Here is a 24,276-nt window from a genome sequence, read left to right as displayed (position 1 = left end):
GCTGCCTTGAAATACGGAATGCCCATCTCCTCGGCTCCGTAACACCCCCAGACGGCGGCTTTCGGAGCCCTCCGGAACATCCTTCGTGGCCTGACTTTGGGAATCGGGCGCGAACCGAGGAGAAAAGAGACAGGGCAATCTGGTCAGCCTCTTGTCACTGACCTACGGTCAACCCCGTTCCCCCATCAGATTCGACTGTTTGCGTGGTCGGTCTGATTGAAGCGCGAAAGATGGCACCAAAGATCCCGTCGTCTTTGCTATCCGTCATTATCGAAAGCGCTTCTTGCAACTAGGCGTAGCCCTACTCACTCGGCGTTGCCTCGCAATCTGATTCGCAACATCAACACCAAGCCGTTTTGGTTCCCCTGCAATCTGGCGTATCTTTTGCCGTTGTTATCAACAACTTTGGGCAAAACCTCGAGTCATGCGCCATTTGAAGCCATGGCCCTACTCATCGCCGCGATTAATCCCGTCCATCAGGCGTCTTATGGCACAACGCCTTCTCATTCGCAGGGCCGCTCGCAGATGGCTCTTAGGATGCAGTGGCCTTGTCGATAAACGATTACCATTCCAACAAGCATAGTCGTCTCTGGTCACTTCAACGAGCGTTCTGGGAACTCTCCCTCACGTCATAATTGACAGGACCGCTAAGCAGAGCCCACAAGGCAGAATGTGAGCCCACCACTGAGAGCGCCAGTTGTCAACACCAGCGTTGGTTGTCAACTAGGTAGCCATGAGAGGCGGGGTTTCCACCCCCAACCCCTATATCAGAAGTAGTCATGATACACCGGCTACGAGCCAAGCTGATAGTGTCAGCCGACTTCCGGACCTGAAGTGCAGCTACTGTCGGTTTCAACGGCTGGCGCCTTTAGCGATGGCGAGCTAGAGCCTTGTCAGATGCGAGTGGACCAGAATAGAGGCCGACTGTCGACCTCTCGCGAAGCATGGAGGGTGTCATGACCGACGCCTTCGCCTATCGAAAAAGCAAAGTGCGGAAACAACACCATGAGAAGTTGTGCATCGTACCGAGCTTCTCGTGAGGGAAACCATCGATGTCCTCTCTCCTAGTTCTCTCTCCATGTTGGCCCTCGAAAGTGCCAAGCGTGGTCTGGACTAGACTGCGGCTTATTTCCCCTCTCCTCTCCGTCCTCGGCAGGCTCATCTGGGATATGATCTGCACCTCGATGGCTGGAAAGCTGATCTGCAATAGCACCGCTGGATGGCTTGCACCTCTAGATCGTCTCAAGGACGATGTTGCCTGCCACGCCTACCTACCCGCCTGCCGCATCCCTATGCAAGCCGCCCAACTTCGCTTGGATGCATGCCATCACCTAATGGGAACCAGTAGATCTGCCAAGACGCCCAAGACACACCTTCTTTAGCACCGCCTGAGGGACTTGTTCGTCCCCCTAGAGGCCATTCGAGACAGCAGCTCGCCAGAGACCTGGCCCAACCATCGTGATAGTGGCCTGCCATGCCAATCTACTTGCTTCATGTGGCTTTAGTTGACGCCGATCCCTGCGTATCTGCATGGCGTAGCTCGCCATCACCATTTTGATGACGCCAGTCTCATCAGTGATGCAATTTCCAAATCCCATGATTGCACATGTCCAGCCGCCATGTCTTGGACGTCGGTCGTCAGGACGTGGGGGAGCACCTCCAGAAAGCTGCAGCTCCCGGCGTCATCATGATCCAGCCGCAACGTGGGGATACAGTAACGAGAAGACAGCCACCGCTAGCCGCCGCGGCTTTGACAACAACAACGGCAGCGGCAGCGGTTGCATTGTACTAGGCCAATGCTAGGTGCTGTACAGAGTATGGGGCTTCAACTTGGCACTCCTGCGCTGCGACATGTCTCAGAAACCCCAAGCTGCAGGGTAAGCTGATAGCCTTTCAGCAGGTTTCAATGCAGCTAGACCGACAATAGCCTCAAGGTTATTGCAATAGAGAGTGGAGGGGACAAGCCGAAAAAAGGCCACTGATGTTTCGCCCACACGGAAGCGAAGTGGGTGGTACTGTCTGTAGACTGTTAGGCCGTTAGCCCACTGTCGATTGGTACTCCAACGGTTAGGACGTACTGTAGCATTGACAGAGGCTGCGAGCTGCGAGAGGCTCAATCGAGTGCCTGCATCCAAACGGATCCGATTTGAACTGTGTTATTCCCTTGGGTTCTGGTTGGTTGTGCAGGTCCCATCACTCACAGCCGCAGCCGCAGCCTCCGCTCGTCGTTCGTTTATTGATTGATGGTCACGAGACCAACCTCCAAACGTCCTGTAGCCTTTAGTTTTGCTGCGAGCTCGGGCATGGCCCTTCTGAAGATTGGGAAGTGCTTGGAAAGTGGGCGAACCGGTTCAGATCCCGTCTTGACCAAAAGACGCCGTAAATTAGCCCCCGAGTTAACTCCCTCGGGAAGCGATAGGTACCCATTCATTGGCTCCCTCCACATTAGAGACGGCGTCGTCGAGACTTCGTTCTTGAGGAATCAGCGTGCACGCGATTACGGTATGGCTGACATATCGCTGTCCTGTTGTGGAATGGGCGACCTGGCAGCGCCTTGGCACTTTATTCCATGACGCTTCTGCGCCCACTTTTGGGTCCCGAGTGCCTTTGTGCCCTTGAATCCTCCCAAGTCCAGCCCACTTGAGTTTTCAGCCGGACCGGCCTCGGCGGAGGCCTGGACGGGGCCGTGAGGCTCGAGGATGGTAGTGGCGTACCTGGATCGGTTTAACAAGATCTCTAAGAGGGCCAGTTCTGCGCTCAAACAATGAGAGGACGCTACTGTAACTGTGGCACGAGTCAGGCAGCTCATGCTGCACGAGGCGGAGGACAATCTCCACCCATCAGTGGTCGGAGACAAGACGGACAGGAGATTCCTTGTGGCCGAGGGAGGCATGCTTGAACGGAGGGTGCCCAAATGCGGTTGTAAATTAATAAGTCTCTTGGGCAAGTGACATTTGAGATGCTGGTACTGTTGCCTCGAGCGCTCGGTGATAACCGCCCAGGACACCAACCAAGCGCCCATTATGTCGTCTGGACTATACTTCTAATGCTGGCTGGCTGGCTGGCTGGGCAGCTGGGGTAATGGCCAGGACTGGGGTTCGATGGGCTGTCGTTCCTTGGAAGCCGACCAGCAAGTCCCATATCCCCAAGCCCGAGCCCCAGGTCGCGGAGATCGAGGATCATCAAGTGACTGCTCATACAGTCATGAGAGGCCGCCATTCGTGACAAGAACCGCCAGCCGCCAACCGCTTCGTGTCGCCCCTGTTGTGCTTTGTCGTGCAACATACCTACTTGAGTATGATCGTCCGGGACTTGATGACACTCCTCACGGCGGCAGCACCGGGCCCGTGGAACTGTCTATGACTGGATCAAGATTCGGGGGTGTCAATGGACCCAAAAGGCACCTTCTCCGTGTTGAATGCTCCGCAGCCTCCGTGTTCTCCGAGATTGGAATGCTTGTTCAGCCCCGTGGCCTCCGCCATGTTTTCCACGGGAAGCTTCTGTGGAGAGCTCTATTCTCAGGGTGGCGGGGCGGCGTTGGAGGGGTCCTTGCCATGTGAAGGCGTCCAGATGATTGCTTTTTTGGCTCTGGTCTGGGCCTCTCTTCTTCTTTTTTCGCTGCGAGAGCCGCGGCCAAGGTGTTCGGTCAGCAGCTGAAGTGTCGCTTAATTACCCTGTTCCTCTGCCTGCCCGTGGGATGGGCCCCAGAACCCTGCTGCCCGCACTCCTCATGAGCTTTGCGAGCAATGGTGGGGTAAAGTGGCGGGATGACCGCAGGAGGACGCGAGAGACTCCAAGTATTCCTCCTCGATTCAGTATATCGATCGTGGGTTGAGACTGCAGATGTGAACAAATGCCGCTATAATCGTCTGTACGCACATCAAGGATGGGCTGACTTGGTGTGATGAATTTCCTAGGATGCTTCTGGGTTGCATGCCATTGGATCTCGATGCTGGACCAGGTTTCCTCGCCAGGCAGGAGGGAAGTGAGGCAGGCACCGCCGTCGTTGTCTCTTTCCCCCGGGGTCGCTCGAACCTAGATCCTAGATCCCAGTTGAGAGTTGAAGTCCGAACCGAGCTAACATCTCGTCCCAACCAAGGCCAAAAGGTACCAAGATCTTGAACGGGTATTTTCTGTCGCATCTATCCCGAGTCCCGATTCCCGAACCCCCAGATCACAAGGACCGAGATGTGTGTTGCGCTGCCAGCCTGCCTCACGGTGTGTTGCATCCACGGGTTACAGCACGTTGAGACCACGTTGTGATGTCGACTTGCTAGCGTTAACGCTCCCAGTACGTACAGTACAGTACACGCCAAGTCGTTCCATTCATGCACGAAGCGCAGAGGCGCAAAGTATCCGGCGTTGTTGGGTGCATCTCGTCCGTAACTTTCGGCCGGATATCGATGTTGGGCCTAATGAAGATTTGTTGACGTAAACCTCCTGTATGACCCACGTTTTGGGTTCAGCTTAACGCGCAAATCCCAACCAAAAGCAGCCAAAGAACCTTGGAGGGCCAATGGAACCGGCATGGGAACCAGATACTGTACTGTACACCATCTGGGGCTTTGCACTAGTCGAAACGTGGTGTTCCCATGTCTTGCTAAAAGGGCAGAGGGACAGGCGGCCTTCCTTGAAGCTCCCTCAGGTTGGCCAACGAGCGGACAGACGCATGTCATCAGTGCCATCCGGCGGTCTTGGTAGTTGAGATGTGATAGGCATGCGATTATGCTTGGCACTGCAATTCCGTGATCGGCTTCTGATAATGACATTGGTCCCTAATATCAGCCATGGGTAGGGAATGGCCAAGTACCTCCTCAGACACAGTTCAGCTTTTGGTGGAGAAGATTGTCTAGAAAATGGACTTTGGAGGGCTTTCGATATCGAGAAGTTGCGTAGGCATTTCCGTATAGTCGGCTTGTGGAAAGACCAGTGAATCATGATAGGTAGATCACCTCGCGGCGATGCTGATTCTGGCGTTGAGAACCTGTTTTATCTCCTGATCCATCTTGATTCCAAATGACTCGAGCATGAACCGGGAAGACGGTGTCGAGATGTTAGGCAAGGACGCAACTTTGAGCCACAGTCTGTCTGCCTTCCCTTAGTTGCTTACTTTGCTCATGATATCACTGATCTCCAATCGTTTATCCGTCCATACAAGAGCCTCGATGCACCATCCGCTCAAGGCCCACTTCTCCCACTGGTGATCGCCTTTTCTCGTCGCTACCCACGTTGTTTTGCTTTTGGAGCAACAGGCCGGCCTCTTCTGATGAGCTTCTAGCGCCGCATTGGCTCCAGTCCTAGAAGCCTTTAAGGCGCCGTGGCGCTCGAGGCGCCCACTCGCCTTGCCAGCAGGGCGATACCCGTCCGTAATTAATTCCGTGCCTCTTACCGACCGCTACTGTACGTGACGGAACGGAACCTGGACGAGAGGAGAGGAGAGGCCAGATGGAAGATAGCCGCTGATCCCCAGTGCCGCCGGTCATTTCCACGTTTTGGCTGCTCGCCGATCGATCCCCGATGCTCGGAGGGCTCGAGCTTCGCTTTCATTTCCTCGTGAACGCATTATATGCCTTCATTGCCATGGCCCGGCAAATGGTTTCCCGTGCATATAGAAAGTCGAATGCCGTTGCACAAACAGGCAATTGAGTACTTCTTGGCAATGGCTGTGGACCTCTGTTGATCCACTCAGCTCCCACCATTGGATTCTCTTCTCTCCACTGGCTCGTGGTTGCAGCTCCAGTTCAAGGTCCATGTCGGCACTAGAAGGGAGGTCCTAGCCAGCATGAGCATCATCATAGGCTCTGGTACCGAGTTTCGAGGCTGCTCGGCCCATGCTCATGAGTTGTAGCCGGCTGTGGCGTCTCGAAAACAGGTTCTTGATCACATCTCCAAAAGAAACACGGTATCTGCATGAGCTCGACCGCTCGCCTAGGTATGCCTTCAGTTAGAGACAGCCAATTGACGAACAGACCAGCCAGTGCACCAAACACAACCTACACTCACCGCAAGTAATGCCACCTGCAGCCCGAGGGTAATGAGATGGATCTTGACCTTTTCACGTTGGCCTCGAGGATCTATAGTTAGGACTCGACTCATGCACTAGCATTATCCCCAAGGCGTGCGGTGAGTGACTCGTGGCCTGCCGCAGGTACCGCAGGAAACCTCCCCCATTTAACAGAGATTCCAACACGAGAGCCTGACGGAGGGGCCAGCTCTCCCAAAGGGCAGGATTAGCGCCCCAAGCTCTCAGAACGGCATCTGCCGGTGTTGCAACAGTTAGAGTGCTTCTGGAACTTGTAATGAAACCCCACTTTCACTCACACTCGTCGTTGATGAGAGCGCACAACTGAGGTTGACAGGCGGCACAAAGCTCAATTGATGGCAGAGGGGAGAGGCGGCAACTGAAGGATGGATGCTGTTGATACCCATGCAGGCAGCCCGACTCGTAGGAGGCATTGTTTTGTGGTTGACCTGCAGCGCTGAGCTGGAAGGCACTGAAGGAAGGTACCTCCAGCTAGCTCTTGGTACCTACCTGCCACCTGCCACTTTTCTGCCATGGAGCGCGCCTGTTGCTCTTGCCTTACAAGCATAGGCCGCGGGCCCCCACACCAGCCGCCGATGCCCTGGTTGATTCACCCAATCCTCCTCCTCCAAGTTATCAACCCTTGATCCATGCCATGTCTTGATCCCTGGCTGGCATGTTTCTTCTCTTGTTCGTCTTCGGTGCAGTACCTACAGTACGTACCGCATCACCCATCATCCGTGATCCATGAACCATCACCTGCGCCTTCTCCTGGGGACCGAGACCTGGACCCTTAATGCTGCTGCGCCTGAACCATCCTGGACCTGGGGAAGACAGGACCCCAGCAGCGGAAAAAGCATGCAGCATTGATGTATGTATCGGATTGGGGGTGTCCAGAGAGAGCGCCATCATCGATGGGAGAAAGACCGTTGACCAGGGATAGGCAGAACCCACCAACACCATCTGATCGTCCTCCAGACTAAAAGGTACCACTACGTAGTGGTTGGGTAGTTGAACTGGGTCAAGACAACTGCGGGATGGGCCATCGCCTTGACGTTCACTCGTCACCTCTCGATTCCAGATCTATCTATGCCCGCACGCTATATTATCTTGTACAGACCAGGTTATCCTCGTCTGCCGTTTGGCTATCCTGGCTGACCCTAAGTTCTGGCCCTCTTGACGGCTCAAACGTTGTTGAGTTGCCTAGGCCGTGGTAATGCCGCGTTCAAGTTGACAGCTTTCCCTCATCATACACATATCACGCATTCCTCTATCTGCACTGCGGTCCATCAGTCTTAAGCACACACACCGGATATTCCAACCAACCGTGTCGGACGAAAGCAAGGAGCAGGAACCAGGACTGCCTGTCTTGCGTCACCAGCCGAACGCTCACTTACACCACCTCAGGCATCATTCTTCCACGCAAGAAGCCCCTGGTGTGCTGCGGACCACGCATTAATACACATCGTTCGGGAAGAGTTTAGGTCCTGAGCACAGAGCCCCGAATACTCTCTGTGAATAGGCAGATGCAACAGTCAAGTTCTGTGGTAACTCTGCGGCATAGTCTGCTGCTGAACGGAGGGAGATCCCCAAAAAGCGGCAGAGCCAGGCCAGCTGCACGGGTTCATCTCGACAACCTAAACATAAGCCTTCCTTTCTTTGACTCATCCTGTCCGAAATTCACTTTGGGGCACCGCCAGACTGCTCGAATAAAAGGGACATTGATTCCTACTAGTTTCCCGTTTGCGTCGAAGACGAAGTTCATCCCTTTGGTGTCCCTGTTGAACGGCTGCAGTCCAACACAGCACCAGCACTGCCCTAAAAGTGTTTGACTGGGGTCCCTGACACCAAGCCCGCCAAGCCAACCACACCGTCTCGACGGAACCGTCGACGCCAGACGCAGCGAACAGCACAGCAGAGCAGCGCACAGCAGCACCTCGGCGCAAAGGTACCTGGGAATAGTGCCCTACCTTTTGACTGACTAGTTCGTGAGGTACCGCCGACTGCTAGCTGGCTGTCTTACTGACCGGCGGCTCGTCAGCTACTATTCACCTTGAGTTGAGTTGTCTCGACGTGGATAGTTCTGTGCTTTAATACGCTGGGGTCCATCTCGACAAGAACAACGTCACCCCTACCCTCACATCCTTAGCAAAGGTATCGCCAACAAGATGCGGACGTCACTCTTGTGGTTCCAGAACTCAAACGACACGACGAAGGCCCAGGAGCCGCGTGCGTCGACCTCCACCAGCATGTGGGCACCCAGACTCCCACCCGCCCTCGCCCCCTCGGCCGCCGCCCCCGCCGCCACCGCTAACGCCTGGTACAACCGTGCCTGTGACTCGAGCCACTTCGCCGACGCCGTTGCTGCTTACCCTGACTCTCCAGGGTCGCCCATCTACTCGAGCTCGCTGACGCAGTCGCCGTCGCCCCAGCCGGAGACCCCTACCACGGGCCATTTCCCGACCGGAGCTGACGCTAACACTGCCTCTGGTGCCGCTACTGCTGCCTCTGGCTCTGCGAACGGGACTATTACTACTGCTGAGGCTGCTACTTATCTTGCTGCCAGCCCTTCTGCTTTCGGTTACACTTCCTCCCCAACTATTCCCATCCCCATCACCACCAACAAGTCGACCTTCGCCGGCCACTCTATCTGGTCGCCTCCGAATACCAGCAACCCCTTCGCTGAACCCGATTCTACTTTCGTCGACCGTAATCGTGTCGACCACGCCGACCAAATGACCACCGGACCATCCCTCGACCCTTCCATGGGCCGCCGGGACTCTTTTGTCAGCGCCGGCCCAAAGCCCATATCGATGAACAATCCGAACCGCGACAATGCGAACCGTAACCGAAGAGAATCCCTCGCCGGCAGCCTCATGGGTGGTATGAGCTGGGGCGGCATGTCCTTTGGCAGCTTCGTTAGAGACGAGTAAGTTGTTCCTACTCACGTTCCCTCACCCTGCCCTCGTCCTCCGACCATTGCCCTACTTCGGCTTCTCAGCGCCGCTCTCGGGGACTCATCGTCCGACCACCAAGCTTTCTCTGTTCTGCTGCATCCTTTCCACCGATGCGAGACGGCATGGTTTGTAGCGGTGGGCGGACTCATTCGTCCTGACACTTGTGACTACACCCCGCCATTCGCACACAAAATCGGTCGTTTGGATTCTTTCATGCGGCGAGCCATTTTGGGCTTTGGGCTCCGTCCCTGCCCGGTGGGCTAGATGCATGCGCTATCCCTACGAGACCTATGCGCCCTCCCGCCTGAGCTAGTAGCCCTCGTTTCGTTGAGCACTCTTTACTGACATAATGGGTCTGCAGTATCATGATGCAAGGCACCTCTCCATTCGGTACCCACCAGTCACCGAGCTTCCATTCGTCTTCATATCTACCCAAGCTAGAAGCCAACTTTATGCGAGATTTCACCTGTTGCGGCAAGATCCTACCCAACCTTCATGATCTACTGCAGCACTACGAAGAAGCACATACACAACCCAGCCCCAATACAGCGCGGAACAATGCCTTCTCTCAGTTCTCTCAAATGGGCATGCCCGGTGCCCCACGAATGTCTACTTCCCGAGCTAACTCGGCAGCACCGGGCCACGGCAACACGCAGCCCTCATCCGCACAGCTCGGACAACAGAACAGGGCTCCCGGCTCAGCCATGCAGATGATGGGCGGACAGCAGAGTGCCCACGATGCGCATATGGGTTCCACTATGACATCCAATTTGAACGACGATATGGACGCCGTGGCAGACATGGAGATGGATGATGCTGTGGGCACCATGGAGATGGACGATAGCCAGCGGATGCATCAGACGAGACAGCTCTTCGGCCAACAGCAGAGACCTCAGCTCAACATGAACACGTCTGGCCTCACCCAGGGCCTGCGAACCTCTCAACCACCAACACCAGCGGCTGCAAGCTTCGGCCTGCAGAACAACCCGACTGTCTCTTCTGTCAACACTCCATCACTCACCACACAAGGACAAGTGATCCGGGGCCAGCAGGTGGATCTGGATGAGGATCTTCCTGGTATGCCCATGGGCGGTAGCACGAATGACATTGGCGATATGAGCTTTGGTGGCAACCAGAACAACAACGACTCCAACTTCTGCATCAACGACCCCGGCAAGCATCTGTTTAGCCCCAACGGCACCTTCCCGGCCGCCAACCGCACAATCCAGGCGCAGTTGGCTCAGCTGGGTCTCAACCAAGCTCAACTGAACGACCCGGCTGCCAACAAGCTTCTCATGCAGCGCCTGCAGAGCATGATGATGCCTGAGGAACACAAGCCCTTCAAGTGCCCTGTAATTGGTTGCGAAAAGGCATACAAGAACCAGAACGGCCTCAAGTAAGTTGTCCCTCACAATTGGAGATGACAAAGGAGGGGTCTCTCTACCGGCCAATCTGCATACTAACAGAATTGCAGGTACCACAAGACACATGGTCACCAAACACAACAGTTGCACGAGAATGGAGACGGTACCTTTTCTATCGTCAACCCTGAGACTAGTGCTCCTTACCCCGGAACGTTGGGCATGGAGAAAGAGAAGCCGTTCAGCTGTGAAACCTGCGGCAAGCGTTACAAGAACCTTAACGGCTTGAAATACGTGAGTTACACAGAAACCCCTCGCTGAAATATTGGAATATCTACTGACGCATTCCAACAGCACAAGGCACATTCTCTGCCGTGTAATCCAGACTTTAAGCTCCAAGCTCTTGCAGCTGGTATGAACCTTCCAGGAATAGGCGAAGACCAGATGATGCAATAAAAACGGCCCGTCTGACATTGAGGGACCCCATCCAACGTGATTGCATTTATGAAGGGCACAACTTGGATATATGGCGCCTTGAGCTCGATCGGCGCTCAAGGCCCTGCCCGCCTACACTGCACACTTCACTTGGATGAACGAAATCACTCTTTTAAGGAACCAACTCAACTCGAGCATGACGCCGGCTCACTCTTTGGACCCGTGCCGGATCACGAGGTCAACATCATGCTGCGTCGCTTTCGTCTTTTCTTGTCAATACCCCTTTGGACCTTTGCTTGATTTTTATGCCCCCGATTGATAGCATTTTGCAAAGGCGTTAAGGTACCTGTTATCAGGATGCTTGCAGCTCTAGTCACCGGAAACGACAGAGATGGAGATTGTCCTCAGCCTCAAGGCTGTCGAATCCCAACCCCCAAAAGTTTGATGTTTGTTTGTTTATATGCGCTTGTCTCTCTTACTCCTCTTTAATGGTTTGTTCTACCCGTCTGAACGCCCGACTCTTCAACCGACGCCTCTCATTGTGTTTCTCTTATGGGTCTTTATCTATCCTCCGGACTGGCAAACCCCCATACAGGATTAAAGACTATTGGCACCGGATTAATTGCGTCGATCAACCTGGGCCTATTTTTCCCCCGCGCTTCTTGGAGATGGCCCTATTCTTGGACATTGTTGCCTCTCTTTTTGTCTGGGCCTTTTGTCCTTCCTTGTTCATGACAAGCTGGTGGCTGAGTTATGTTGAAAAAGTTGTTGAATGCTTGCAAGCTAGACGACAGGTTGGGAAAACTGGCATTTACATGGATCCCCGGGAACGCCTTTGATGTTTACGCCTGTAAAAGAAAAGCTCGGTGGTTTTTTGTTTTGTTTTGTTTTGCTCTTTGCTTGATTTACTGCTCGTTGTTGAACGCTGGGTCGTTGTTTTGTTGTCCAGTCTCACTCTCTCATGGTGAGATGGTGGTTTTTGCAGTCCAGTCTCGCAATGTCTGTCATTATCGAGACGGGAATGGAATGAGAGCGGGAGGATGAAAAAAGCGATGCTGGAGCGGAAGCGAGAAACCGAAAAGCGACGCCATGATGTATATAGACTGGGCAGTATGGCTCTGGCGTGGTGGGATTGACTTTACTGTTCAAGTTTACGTTTATGCAATAGATATCAGGGAAGGGTTTGAATTGCATCGATTGTTTCTTTACCCTACTTGTCGTGATCGCCTGTCCGTCGATAGTTTGTGTTAGCCAAGGCCATCTACCTTGGAGTTGACTTGTCGGTCTGCCATGTGAAAGACGAGGGATGGCCTAACGCTATGTCCGTGATCGACATGAGCTTTTCTGCAAACAGAACCAAGCTGGAAACTACACTAACCTTTCATGCGAATACTAACCTTGCCGGCTTTGGAAACAACTCCGTGTTGAGTTTAAGAAGCCCAGAATGAAGATGTCACTCAGAGAACATGGTCGAACGGGTTTCTAATGAGAGCTAGCCGCTTCCTGTTATATCTATTTTTGTAGGATGATAAAAAAGCACACTTTCATGACAGATACGACTACCAAACGCCTTGCGATGCTTCCAAAACAACAGCGAACAAGGCCCGGCCAACACCGCATTTGACATGAGGAAAAACCAACGTGACCCCTGCAGACTCTATATACCACCATACCATACCGTTCCATACCGTCAAGACATACCGGATGCAGCGCCCATATACCGGAAGTGCTGCGTGTGAGACAAAAAAGCTTAGCTCGCCTGTCGCGGAGTGAGACAGAAAGTGCCACTCCCGCCTGAACCCCCCCCCCCCTGCGTGTGTTAGGGGGGGACAAGAGCCAATGCTAGTGGCAGGGAAGCAAGGCAAGGAAGCAAGAACAAAAAAGAGAGGAAACAAAAAGACAAGGAAATGGGGCCTCTAATGGCCTTCGTTTGCGTGACGTCGTCAAGATCGAGTGTTTCGTGAAACGTGGGGTGCAGCAGGATTGCTTTTGTGGTTGGTGGGATAAAGTTATAACAGGCGTCTGATACGCATGGCAGCGCTTGCATAGAGGCGTCAGGTCATCTCCATGCCATCATCATCATCGGCCTCGGACTCGATCATCTGAGTGTGGTTGCTGCTGATGCTCTCCTTACGAGCAGAATGGCTCATGTCGCCATACCGGCCATTCATGTTGCCCCACTCGAGCTCCTCACCGCCGATAACACGGCCTTCCATGTCGATCTCTTGGGAGAGCTCGACGAGTGCGGTGCGAGGAAGCCTGAGGAAGCCCTGTGTGCGGACGATGCGGCCCCAGTGCGTCATGCAGAAGCTGGCGGCACGCTTTCGAAGCCACTCCTCGTTGGCCAGGCCAGCACAGTACCAGATGATACAGGCGTGGTCAACGTCGAGCTCTTTGGCGAGGCGATTTACGCAGAGCAGACGGAGATGGGGAATGTTGTAGATGTTGGACATGACTAGCAGGCCAGCAACGTCCGAGAGCGCAGTTGTCGCATCGCTTTCGGCGTCTGATGTGCCGCGGATGCTGTCCGTGTACAGGTAATAGAGGAAGGCCTTGACCACTGTATATGGCTCAGGGATATGCATCTTCTTGGTGTGAAACTCGGCCATCTGCGAGTTGTACAAACGTGCAAAGTGTGGCCATCGGGCCTGTAAGATGAGTTTGTGCACATGGATGGGCTGAGATGTCGGCGCATCTGGCGAGAGCCAGTTCTGGTCCTGGGACTGCCCATCGGCGCAGATGAGTCCAGAGCTGAGGGTCTCGTCATCTTCATACTCTCCAGCCAATGCAGTCACGACAAAGTCAGTACCACTCCCCGTTTCAGGGGGTTGGTTGAAGAGCTTTGCGAGATCCGAACCAAGACCTTTGGATGGCTGATCTGTTCCCCTTGTAAACGCCGATGGCCTCGACTCTGCTCTGGGCTCCGGCGTCAAGTGATCGCCGAGGAAGCCGTATCTTCGAAGATCAATTTCCATGATGTCACTGTGATATGGGTTAGAGATACTGTTACAAATGGTCCATGAACAACATCTGCTTACCTTAGATACTCTTCATAGCCATTGGGGCCCAAGTCGGTTGCAGCAGGGTCAGTCGGGCACCCAAGCAGCCAGGCCTTGGTGCCATCTTCGTTCATAGTGCAGTAGTGCCAGCGATAGCCCGATTTGAAGATTTCTCGACCTTCGGCGAGCTTTGTCCACCGAAGAGTCCCCAGGTCCAAGGCGGAGAGCGAGCATTCTCTCGGCGATATCGTAGCCGCAGGCGTCACAAAGTCGATGAGAGTCCCAGAGGAGTAGGCATGGTAGTGAATACCTGAGCCTTGAGATGGAGTTGATGGTCCAGACATGAACTTGAGCGCCGATATGGACCCAGGAGCGAGAGGTGCATAAGACTTGAGCTGGAATGATGGAGGGTTCACTTGCGCTGTTCGAGAGTTTGCGGCGTATCCAGAAGCACCAACAGCTGTCGTCTGCGGCATGGTATATGGCGTCCTTGGAGAGCCGCTTGCTCGAGTGGAAAGGGAGCTTCGATCGAAGATGCCGACCTGCGGCCTCGAATCAAACTGAGGGCTTCCTTTCAGATCCAGCCACCACAGATCACTGATCTTGTCCATGTCCTCACTAAGGCCCCCAAACACCCATACTCTCTCGCCCCAGATGTATGCCGAGTGATCGAAGCGTCCGACGAAGCGCCATGCCTTGGACCAAGTGAATGTCTTCAAGTCGAGGTAGCAAATGTCATCCAACACGTAGTTGTTCTGGCCCGTGATGCCTCCGATGATGAAGAGCTTGTCCTCGTGTAGGACAGCGGCGTGCCTCGCTCTGCCCTTGGGAATCGGGCCTGACACTTGAGGTTGAGTCCAATGAGCGGTCTTGAGATCAAAGATGATCAGGTCGGATAGGTAGGTTCGATGTTCATTCTCGCCGCCAAACACCAAGAGCTTGTTCCCTTGGTAAAGCGTCGCCGTATGTCCTGCACGCGATCAGTTAGTGCTACCCCACAAACAAGCCTGAGGGGCAGCAGGCAACTTACCCATTCGAACGCCAGGGATGTCGCCATAGTTGTCAACGAGGTTCCATTGATGGCTCACAAGGTCCAGCCTGAGCACATGGTTGTAAACTTCATCGGTATACTGATCAAAACCACCAAAGGCGTAGATCTGGTTATTCCCACAATACGTCACAGAGGCGTTGACTAGGCAGGCGGGTCTCTGGCCTAGCGTGCGGGTGATCTTGGGTCGGTATCCATCTGCCACACTACGGCCCTTTGCGGGCGAGTTGGGCATAATGTAGGTATTGCCAGACGAGGCAGCAGATGCCGCAGACGGCGGCGTGGCAGTCTGGTGCAGCTGAAGCGCCGTAGAGCTGGATGTCTGGTTTGCGACGCCGGCGGGCTGCGTTGATCCGGCGACAGGGGTAGGCCCGCCGAAGATGGAGGTCGGCACCTGGCCGGGGGTTGAAGGTTGAGCCATGGCGTAAATTGCAAAGTGTAAGCCGAGGGAGCGACGTGTGGCGCTACCTGCTCATGCCGCGACGTTGGTTTGTTGATGCGAAGGACAGACCAGCAGTCGGAGAGAGAAGACAAGCGAGGGATGAGGAGATGAAGGGAGCGTCGACCGCGATACGGTCGGTGATGACGATCTCGGTTCGTGGGTCGGCCGGTCGGTGAGGGAAGGGAAGTGGATGTCGAGTGGATGTGGATGGATTCGTGAGACGTGGGATGCGGTGATGCCTCGTCGAAGAGACCCTGGGCCTGGCCCGTTTCGCCGCAGCGAAGAGAAATTTGAGTGGGCTCTTGCTTGTGGCGCGGCGCAAGGCTCGTGGCTTGGCGTCGCCGTGATTGGTTCGGTTGCGTTTCCGGGGCGCGGAACGGATTTAGCTTCACTCCGACGTCACTTAAACTGGTTGCCCGGACAGACGCATGGTGGGGCTCAAAGTAAATAAAAGACCTCGATGGCTTCACCTCTGGACAGCTTCTCTCTTCACTATCAACCACACTCCATCCGCTCTCCTCCTCACATCTTCTCTCATACTCATCGCTCACGCAAGCCTTGTGCTTCACTCTCAAACGCTCATCCATTGCTCTCCACAAGAATTTTTCAAAGTCCGCTAGATCTTATCGCCTTGGCCATCTGATCGCCCCTCCGACTTCGTTGCATCTTTGTGAAGGCGTCTTTTTCGATATTATCGATCATTGATCCCGATAAAGAATACTAATAAACAGGAACCTTTAGCTAGTGTCTCTTGAAACTGCTTACCTCACAGTCCTCACAATGGCTTCCGTAGCTGTGACGACCCCCATCAAGTCCCACAAGGGACTCTTCTCTGCCCGGACCGCTGGCGGACGGATGCCCTTGACTCCCTCTCCTCGTCAACAGACATCGACCAATGTCCCCGTCAACTTGAACTCGTCTCCCTTCACCCCCGAGCGACAGTCCAGCAATGACTTTAGGGTCAACGGCCGCTCCACCTATGGCGGCAACCTCATGTCTCACCTTGCCCGATCGACCTCCAAGGCTTCGCACCGGGACTCCCCCAAGTCCAACATTGCCCGTGGTGTTCAGACTCCCCGCAAGGCTCTCGAGCTGGGCGTTTCTGACTTCACTCTTACCGGTACCGGCAACAACACCAAGACCCCTTCCAGTACAAAGTCCAAGAAGAGCATCCGTGGCAAGCCCACCAAGACCACTCTCAACTACGGCGGCGACCGTTTCATCCCCAACCGTGGCGCCAGCTCGGCCATCGCCAACGCTGGCTCTGGCAAGCTGGATCTGTCTGATCGGCAACGACCTAAGAGCAGCAGCACTGACAGCTCCTCCTCGGTTCTTTCCACTGCTGCTGACGAGGCCATGGCTGCTCTCGAGAACCTGAACATCAACGACGACGATGAGCCTGACAACTACTCCCGACCTTCTCCCAACACTGTTGCCTACCAAGACTCCCTGGCCAACGCTTGCGGCGTGAGCCTCAACACCCGTATCCTGGAGTTCAAGCCCGCCGCCCCTGAGTCTTCCAAGCCCATCGATCTGCGACAGCAGTACAACCGACCTCTCAAGTCTGCCACCTCCAGCTCTGCCCAGCTGCGACGCCGCATCGCTACCGCCCCTGAGCGTGTCCTTGATGCCCCCGGTCTGGTCGACGACTACTACCTCAACCTTCTTGACTGGAGCTCCGGCAACCAGGTTGCCATTGGTCTTGAGCGCAACGTCTACGTCTGGTCTGCCGATGAGGGCAGTGTGAGCTGCCTGCTTGAGACCACCCCCGACACCTACGTCAGCAGTGTCAAGTGGTCTGGCGATGGCGCCTACGTCAGTGTTGGCCTGGGAACCGGTGAGGTTCAGATCTGGGATGTCGCTGAGGGCCAGAAGATCCGCAGCATGTTCGGCCATGAGACCCGCGTTGGTGTCATGGGCTGGAACAAGCACCTTCTCTCCACCGGTGCCCGCAGCGGCCTCGTCTTCAACCACGATGTCCGCATCGCCGAGCACAAGGTTGCTGAGCTTGTCTCTCACACTTCTGAGGTCTGCGGTCTTGAGTGGCGCTCCGATGGTGCTCAGCTCGCTACTGGCGGCAACGACAACCTCGTCTCCATCTGGGACGCTCGATCTCTGTCTGTTCCCAAGTTCACCAAGACCAACCACAAGGCTGCCGTCAAGGCTCTTGCCTGGTGCCCCTGGAACATGAACCTACTCGCCACTGGCGGTGGTTCTTATGACCGTCACATCCACTTCTGGAACTCGACCTCTGGCGCTCGCGTCAACAGCATCGACACCGGCTCTCAGGTCACCTCCCTCCGCTGGAGCCCCCACCACCGCGAGATTGTCAGCTCTAGCGGTTTCCCCGACAACTCTCTCAGCATCTGGAGCTACCCTACTCTCGTCCGAACTGTCGAGATCCCTGCCCACGAGAGCCGAGTCCTCCACAGCAGCCTGAGCCCCGACGGCCAGATGCTGGCTACTGCTGGTAAGAACAGCTGTCAATCCTTGAAGAAGAGTCTTTGCTAACATGTCACTAGCTGCTGATGAGAGCTTGAAGTTCTGGAAGATCTTTGAGAAGAAGGCTGGTGCCTCCGCTGGCATCGGTGCCTCTGGTGCCTCCAGCAAGGCCTCCATGGCCAAGCAGATGACTATCCGATAAGCACCAGTACCCACTGGGCCAGGTAGGTATGATCTTTCACTGGTATCTGGGTCTCTCTGGATTTTGAAGCACGGAGTTTGGGCGTTTGCCTGCCCTTGTACGCGTGGTACGAAAGTGCTTCTCCACGTAGAGACGAACGGAACGGAATGGTCATGACCGTTATGATGGAAGCCGACAAATTGGCAATTGTTTATTGTTGGAGTTTAAGGAATCGTGTTGGTAATATTGGGATTGGGCGAATAGGTGCATTGAATTTTGTCTTTGGAATTGAAAATACCAGGAGCATGGTTTTGATTTATATCGCGTTGATTGAATGCTGTGACATGATGGGCTTGACTTGGGCTTCAATGAGCTGAAGACACCAGATGCTAAAGTGTAACAAAGATGATTAAGACCGCGACATTGAGTAGATAGTTTACCACACAAGACAATACATTGGTTATAAATACTTTAGCTGTGCGCATAGCGTATGCTGCCACTGAATACCATGGTCCTGGAGTGAGGTGTAAGTTCGACATGATAAGCCAGAGTTAGCCGATAACTACCTACCTAGGGATGAGTTGTGCTTTCTCTTAGCTAGCTACTTACTCGTTTACCAACTCATCTACTGGCTCGCCTAAAGTCTCATCCAATTCTTTGATGAGCTCTTGAATACACTCAAACTTACACGTTCAACTGTAAACAATGCAGCAGTGCGCGTCATGACTGTGTATGGCCTGTGATAGCGGCTGGTGGGGGCGGAGCCTACGGGCTGCATGCACCCTGGAAAGTTTCGAAACTCGCCCAGCCGGAGTTTAGATTATTCTAAGGCCAGACCCTGGAGAGATTACGCTCAACCTTAGCTTCGGGAGACGGACGCCCCCTGGTTTCCCTCCCTTCAGGTTCCCGTCTCGAATCCAAAGCCCAAACAAGCTATTTTTCTTCTTCTCCCATCAAACCACCCATCAAAACGAGTCTTTACCATGCTGCTGTTCCGCACACGAGGGCTCGTCTTGATAGGCGGCCTGATGACGCTGGTCCTCTTCTTCTTTTGGACCAGCAAGGCCCCTGGACCTGGCTACTACAGCGCCGGCGGCTTTCAGAACCACGGCTGGCCCGTGAAGGCCTCGCTCTGGCGAACCGACCAGGATGCAAGCTATCTCTGGAGCTCCGTCAAGGTCAATTATCCTCATTCCGCTTTCCAGCCACTGCCCACCGCTGCTCCCGTCAAGTTCCCCAAGGTCCAGGCCACGTTCCCCGAGTTCACGGTGAGCGCCGCCGAGCTACGCCGTGAGCGCCAGCAGGCAGTCAAGGAGACGTTTACACGATGCTGGAACGCGTACAAGAAGCACGCGTGGATGGCTGATGAGCTCAGCCCCGTATCCGGAGGCCAGACCAATCCCTTTGGCGGCTGGGCCGCTACTCTGGTTGATTCCCTGGACTCGCTGTGGATTATGGACATGAAGGATGAGTTCAACGAGGCGGTTGCTGCCGTCGACGAGATCGACTTTACCAAGACAGACCTCAAGGAAGTCAATATTTTCGAGACCAACATTCGTTATCTCGGAGGCTTCCTCTCTGCTTTTGAGCTCAGCGGTGACATGCGTCTCCTGCGCAAGGCCGTCCAGGTTGGCGAGATGATCTACAAGGCCTTTGACACTCCCAACCACATGCCTATCGCCCGCTGGAACTTCCAGGCCGCCAAGGAGGGCAAGGACCAAATTGCCGGTGCTGGCGTTCTTCTCGCTGAGATTGGTAGCCTGTGCATGGAGCTTACAAAGCTCTCACAACTGACGGGCGACCCTAAGTGGTTTGACGCGTCGCAGACTATCATGGACCTGTTGGCCGTGCAGCAAGGCTCGACGATGCTGCCGGGTCAATGGCCCGTGGTTGTGGATGCTAAGAGCCAGGTCTTCAACCAGGGCTCTACTTATACTCTTGGTGCGATGGCAGATTCTGTGTACGAGTATCTGCCCAAGATGGCTGCTATGATGGGTGGCCAGCTGCCCATCTACCAGACCATGTACGAGAAGGCCATGGACACAGCACTGCAGCACAACCTGTTCCGGCCGATGACACCAGAGAACGATGACATTCTCATCTCTGGGCAGATTCATGCCAAGAACAAGGACGGACAGATTCAGCTGGAGTTGGAGAGCCAAGGCCAGCATCTGGTGTGTTTCCTTGGAGGCATGATGGCGCTGGGCGGACGACTGTTCAACCGCGAGCAGGACATTGATGCCGCCGTCAAGCTCACCAATGGGTGCATCTATACATACCAGGCGTTCCCTCACGGAATCATGCCTGAGACCTTTTACATGATCCCCTGCGCCAGCCAAGAGGCGTGTGAATGGGATGAGAAGCGATGGAAGGAGGGCGTTCTCAAGGAGGCCAAGATACAGGAAAGCGACATGGCACAGGTGGATGCGATTATCAAAGATGAGCATCTTCCCAAAGGCTTCACAAAGATCCCGGACCGCCGATATATCCTACGCCCCGAGGCCATCGAGAGCGTCTTCATGCTTTACCGTGTGACAGGCAAAGCCGAGTTTGCTGAACACGCGTGGACCATGTTCAAGGCCATTGAGGAGGCCACCAAGACAGAGCTGGCCAACACGGCTGTATGGGATGTAACAGTGCCTGATGAGAAGCCGCGCGAGGTGGACTCGATGGAGTCTTTCTGGATGGGCGAGACTCTCAAGTACTTTTACCTCATCTTCAGCAACCCCGATCTCATCAACTTGGACGAGTTTGTGTTCAACACTGAGGCACATCCTCTTAGGCGCTTGGTAGCCTAGATTTATTTACGAGACCGGCTGGGATTTACAGACTTTCAAGATTTACAAGAATTTCCTTATTTGTATTTAATTAGAATATGAACTGCAAGAACTGAGGTTGAGTGACCCAAAGTAAAGTCACGAGACTCCACTCGGCTACCACGTTTCAGTAAGAATGAATGAGAAAAGTAATGAGAAAAGAAAGACAAGAGCAAAAGCTTCAAGTTAAAGAAATGTCTTTCAGTTTCCTTATCAGGCCTGTATTGCGCTTCCATCCATGAATGGCTGAGCAGTTCCAGGCACTCAGCCCTGTTAGTGGCACCTGCCGGCTGTTGGGTGCACCTCAGTGAATGGATGGTGGTGCCCGGTGTGCCTGGCCCTGCCTCCACTGGCACTTGCCCGCTGAGAAGCCTAGTAGGTGCTGAGTCAGCCCCGGGACCAACGCAGTTGTTGAAGCCCAGATTCTACCAGAGGCTACCAACTCTCCCCACTGCACATCACAAAGGCGCACTCCAACCTGCCACAAGACAAGAACCTCTCTTCGTCTACGAACCCCCGTGCGACGCGGCCGACGAATCCCTTTCTCTGCGGCGCATCCTAGTTTTCTCCAGTCTTGATCTATTTGGTCATTTCGAGAGTGCTTTTTCTTCTGTCGCAACTCGTTCTGCTTGCTTCTCAGTTGGTTGGTTGTCAAGTGCACGTCTACTACCAACGTCGGTCACGGTCTATTCGATTATCAAGCATCAAGCAAGTCGCACATCGCGCCCTGCTCTGTCACTCTTTCTTGCGCGTCCGGCTACATCTTACCTATCGCGCGGATTGAATTGCTTCTCTGGAACACTCCTCTCGTTGTCGCGCCGTCAAATCGCCGCCGCCGCACCATCGCCAAGTCCCTTGTGCTGCTGCTGCTTGCCTAGGCGCAGCCCCGACAACTCTGAGTTCGCGGCGCATCAACAAAAGGCATTGAGTCACGGATAGTCGAGAGTCCTCTTTGTTTCTCCCCACACAAACTCGTGTCCGTCGGCAGCATTAGCCCGATACCGGAAGCATGTCGAACCAAGCGGTCGGAAACGTTTATCAGACCATCATCGACGAGGTCATCAACAGCTCGCGGGTCGATTTCGAGGAGAGCGGTATCGAGGAATCAGTGCTGGAGGAACTGCGACAGGTAAGATAGACAGGCTTTTACTATGTTGTTGCCTCGAGTTTGTTTTGTTGTTTCGATGTTCGCATTACCCAAGATGGGGAGGCCCTCAACAACAACCTCGCGGCCGATGCTTTCCTCTCCATTCTCCAGGACAAGTATGTCGTCTTTCAAGAGAAAGCGACGACGGCGATGCAGCTGGCATTGTCAGGCTTTTGGACAAAAGACCTCATGAGGGGCGTTTTGATGGGCGGGTGAGCGCCGAGGGTCGCGCTGAGCGAGCGGAGGGAGATGGCGGGTTAGGGGTTACGGGAGGGGGCGACACAGCACTATTTGGGTCTTTTAAGCCCGAAGCCCCTGCCGCGCCTCGCCCTGTGACTCCTCCCACTATCGGCCTCCGCCCTCTGATTGGACTCTTTGGCTCCGAATCCCCTCACCCCTCACAAGACAATCCACTTCACGTGCTTTCTCGTCCTATCACGAACCCACTTGGCCTGCATCGCCCTGCACCACCAGGCATCACACATTGCACAACCTATCAAACGCTGCTGCTGCCTATTCTCGTTTTCTTTTGTCTGCCTTGCCAGAGGAAAGTTGATGAGACAAGGCGAAGCACAGAATGAGGTTGAGGCACATGCACAGGCACAAACACACAACATCTTGTCTTTGCTTGCACCTATTCAGACTTGCACTCTCTGCCTTGTTTCGGTTGCATCAGTTGACTAACATGGCTTCAACTCTAGGGATGGCAACGGAAACTGACCCAACTCGACGTTGCCCGGTTCCCATGGGATCCCAAGCCTGATCCCCCACCTCCTGCTCAACCTGCGCCTCCTCCTACATCAGCGGCCCCTACACACGCGCAGGCTCAGTTCTCACCACAACTCAATGTCCCTGTGCCTCAGGGTCTTTCTCTACCCGGTGTGAACCCGGCCCAAGCTCAGCCCCAGAATGGTGTCAAGCCAGATGCCCCCTATGTGAAGACAGAGGGACCTGCTATCAAGCAGGAGCCCGGCCTGCAAGGCAACCCTATGCCCTACCAGGCATACAACAACATGAATGACAAGAACAACGTGGCAGCGAACCGAGCTGCTCAACAACTACAGGCTCAGTATGGACAGCGAGCTGCTGGCTCAATCAGCGCTCTCCATCAGCAGCAGCAGCCACAACAGGGTCAGCAGCAGGGAATTGCTCCCCAGCAACAGCAGCCAATTCAGCAGCCAGGCCTGACCCAGCAACAACAGCATCAGCAGCAGCTGTATCGCCAGCAGATGGCCGCTGCCACGGCCCAACAACAACCTGCCAATGGTCAGCCCCATATTCGCAACGGCCAGACAGATGGCGCGGGTGATGCCGACGAGTTCGAGGGTGTTCTCATGGAACGGGGGGCCTCTGGCGACCTGCGCGAGCTTGGCCGAGTTGAGATTGACCGCATGCTGCATGAGCAGATCTTGGCCAAGGCCAAGTCTATGGAAGGCGGTGGCTTGATGCTACCCCTCAAGGAAGCGACCAGACACAGTTCGGCCTCAAAGTCACGTAGTGCAAACGGCAAGCAGCCAGCTGCCTATGATGGAGGTGATGATGGCGAGGAGGAGGATGAAGATGCCATCAACTCGGACCTGGACGACCCTGAAGAGGACCGAGACGACGACGATGTGGATGACGAGGGTCTGGGTAACATCATGCTTTGCATGTATGACAAGGTTCAGCGGGTCAAGAACAAGTGGTACAAACCCTTGCCTCCCTATCATGCCCATGATGGGGTTTGTTTTGTTGTTTGTTTACTAACAACCTCAATAGGAAGTGCACACTGAAGGACGGTGTCCTGACCGTCAACGGGAAGGAGTATGTCTTCCACAAGGCTACCGGTGAATACGAGTGGTAGGGCCGACAATGGATGTCACGATTCAAGGGCGGCTTGCCAGATGGCCGGCATGGTTAGATTGAGACTAGGTCAAAAATGCGCAAGGCGGACCAACACCAAAACAAAGCACTTTGGGGAGAGGAATCTCGGTCAAAGCAGCACGGGATTGATGATGAATGGTGGGTGAGGCTTGAGGCTGGGCCGCAGGTCACGCATAAGCAGATGCAGATGCAGTCAGTGAGCGAGTGGGCGAAACTGGAGGCCGCAGGTGCTGCACGTTGCGGCCAACAGACTGGGACCGTATCGGGATTTTTCCACGGGAGGCCACCTACATACGTGGTGCATGTTTTCTCTCTATCTCTTGCTCTTTTTTTCTCATTTTATCGGTGTGAAGGCTACGGGCCCGGCCGCAACTAGAGTGCGTTGAGAACACGTTAGCTACCTAGGGGAGGGGGTGATTGTTTAGCCGCGACAAGCTCATGACATTCCCATGTCTCTTCCTTGCCTTGCCTTGTCTGGCCCTGTCTGACGTGAAGCCGGCGAGGGCAGTGAGCGATAGCGAGGCGAGCAGTACCTAGGCTGATCAATGGGTACTGTACGTAGT

At 54.6% G+C, this 24,276-nt stretch overlaps 5 protein-coding genes across 5 annotated transcripts; 4 read left to right on the top strand and 1 right to left on the bottom strand.

Moving 5' to 3' along the window:
* Nucleotides 1–8,271: 8,271 nt before the first annotated feature.
* Nucleotides 8,272–11,094, top strand: NECHADRAFT_75301 (uncharacterized protein; the record flags this gene model as incomplete). Its single annotated transcript, XM_003054461.1, has 5 exons — nt 8,272–8,951; nt 9,341–10,375; nt 10,454–10,634; nt 10,695–10,752; nt 10,880–11,094. The coding sequence occupies 5 exons, from the start codon at nt 8,272–8,274 to the stop codon at nt 11,092–11,094; spliced, it is 2,169 nt and encodes a 722-aa protein (XP_003054507.1).
* Nucleotides 11,095–12,829: 1,735 nt separating this feature from the next.
* On the bottom strand, nt 12,830–15,243 carry NECHADRAFT_90352 (uncharacterized protein; the record flags this gene model as incomplete). Its single annotated transcript, XM_003053754.1, has 3 exons — nt 12,830–13,757; nt 13,814–14,744; nt 14,805–15,243. The coding sequence occupies 3 exons, from the start codon at nt 15,241–15,243 to the stop codon at nt 12,830–12,832; spliced, it is 2,298 nt and encodes a 765-aa protein (XP_003053800.1).
* An 801-nt stretch (nt 15,244–16,044) lies between these two features.
* On the top strand, nt 16,045–17,908 carry NECHADRAFT_98942 (uncharacterized protein; the record flags this gene model as incomplete). Its single annotated transcript, XM_003054460.1, has 2 exons — nt 16,045–17,734; nt 17,787–17,908. The coding sequence occupies 2 exons, from the start codon at nt 16,045–16,047 to the stop codon at nt 17,906–17,908; spliced, it is 1,812 nt and encodes a 603-aa protein (XP_003054506.1).
* A 962-nt stretch (nt 17,909–18,870) lies between these two features.
* Nucleotides 18,871–20,685, top strand: NECHADRAFT_31115 (uncharacterized protein; the record flags this gene model as incomplete). Its single annotated transcript, XM_003054459.1, has 1 exon — nt 18,871–20,685. The coding sequence occupies one exon, from the start codon at nt 18,871–18,873 to the stop codon at nt 20,683–20,685; it is 1,815 nt and encodes a 604-aa protein (XP_003054505.1).
* Nucleotides 20,686–21,712: 1,027 nt separating this feature from the next.
* On the top strand, nt 21,713–23,693 carry NECHADRAFT_75297 (uncharacterized protein; the record flags this gene model as incomplete). The annotated part of the gene is made up of 3 exons (XM_003054458.1): nt 21,713–21,832; nt 22,552–23,534; nt 23,609–23,693. The coding sequence occupies 3 exons, from the start codon at nt 21,713–21,715 to the stop codon at nt 23,691–23,693; spliced, it is 1,188 nt and encodes a 395-aa protein (XP_003054504.1).
* Nucleotides 23,694–24,276: the final 583 nt, after the last annotated feature.

This window comes from Fusarium vanettenii (assembly GCF_000151355.1).
Source record: "Fusarium vanettenii 77-13-4 chromosome 1 genomic scaffold NECHAsca_1_chr1_3_0, whole genome shotgun sequence".
Classification (NCBI taxonomy): domain Eukaryota; kingdom Fungi; phylum Ascomycota; class Sordariomycetes; order Hypocreales; family Nectriaceae; genus Fusarium; species Fusarium vanettenii.
Note: the sequence above shows the minus strand (reverse complement) of the source record. Positions and strands in the feature narration are given on the sequence as shown.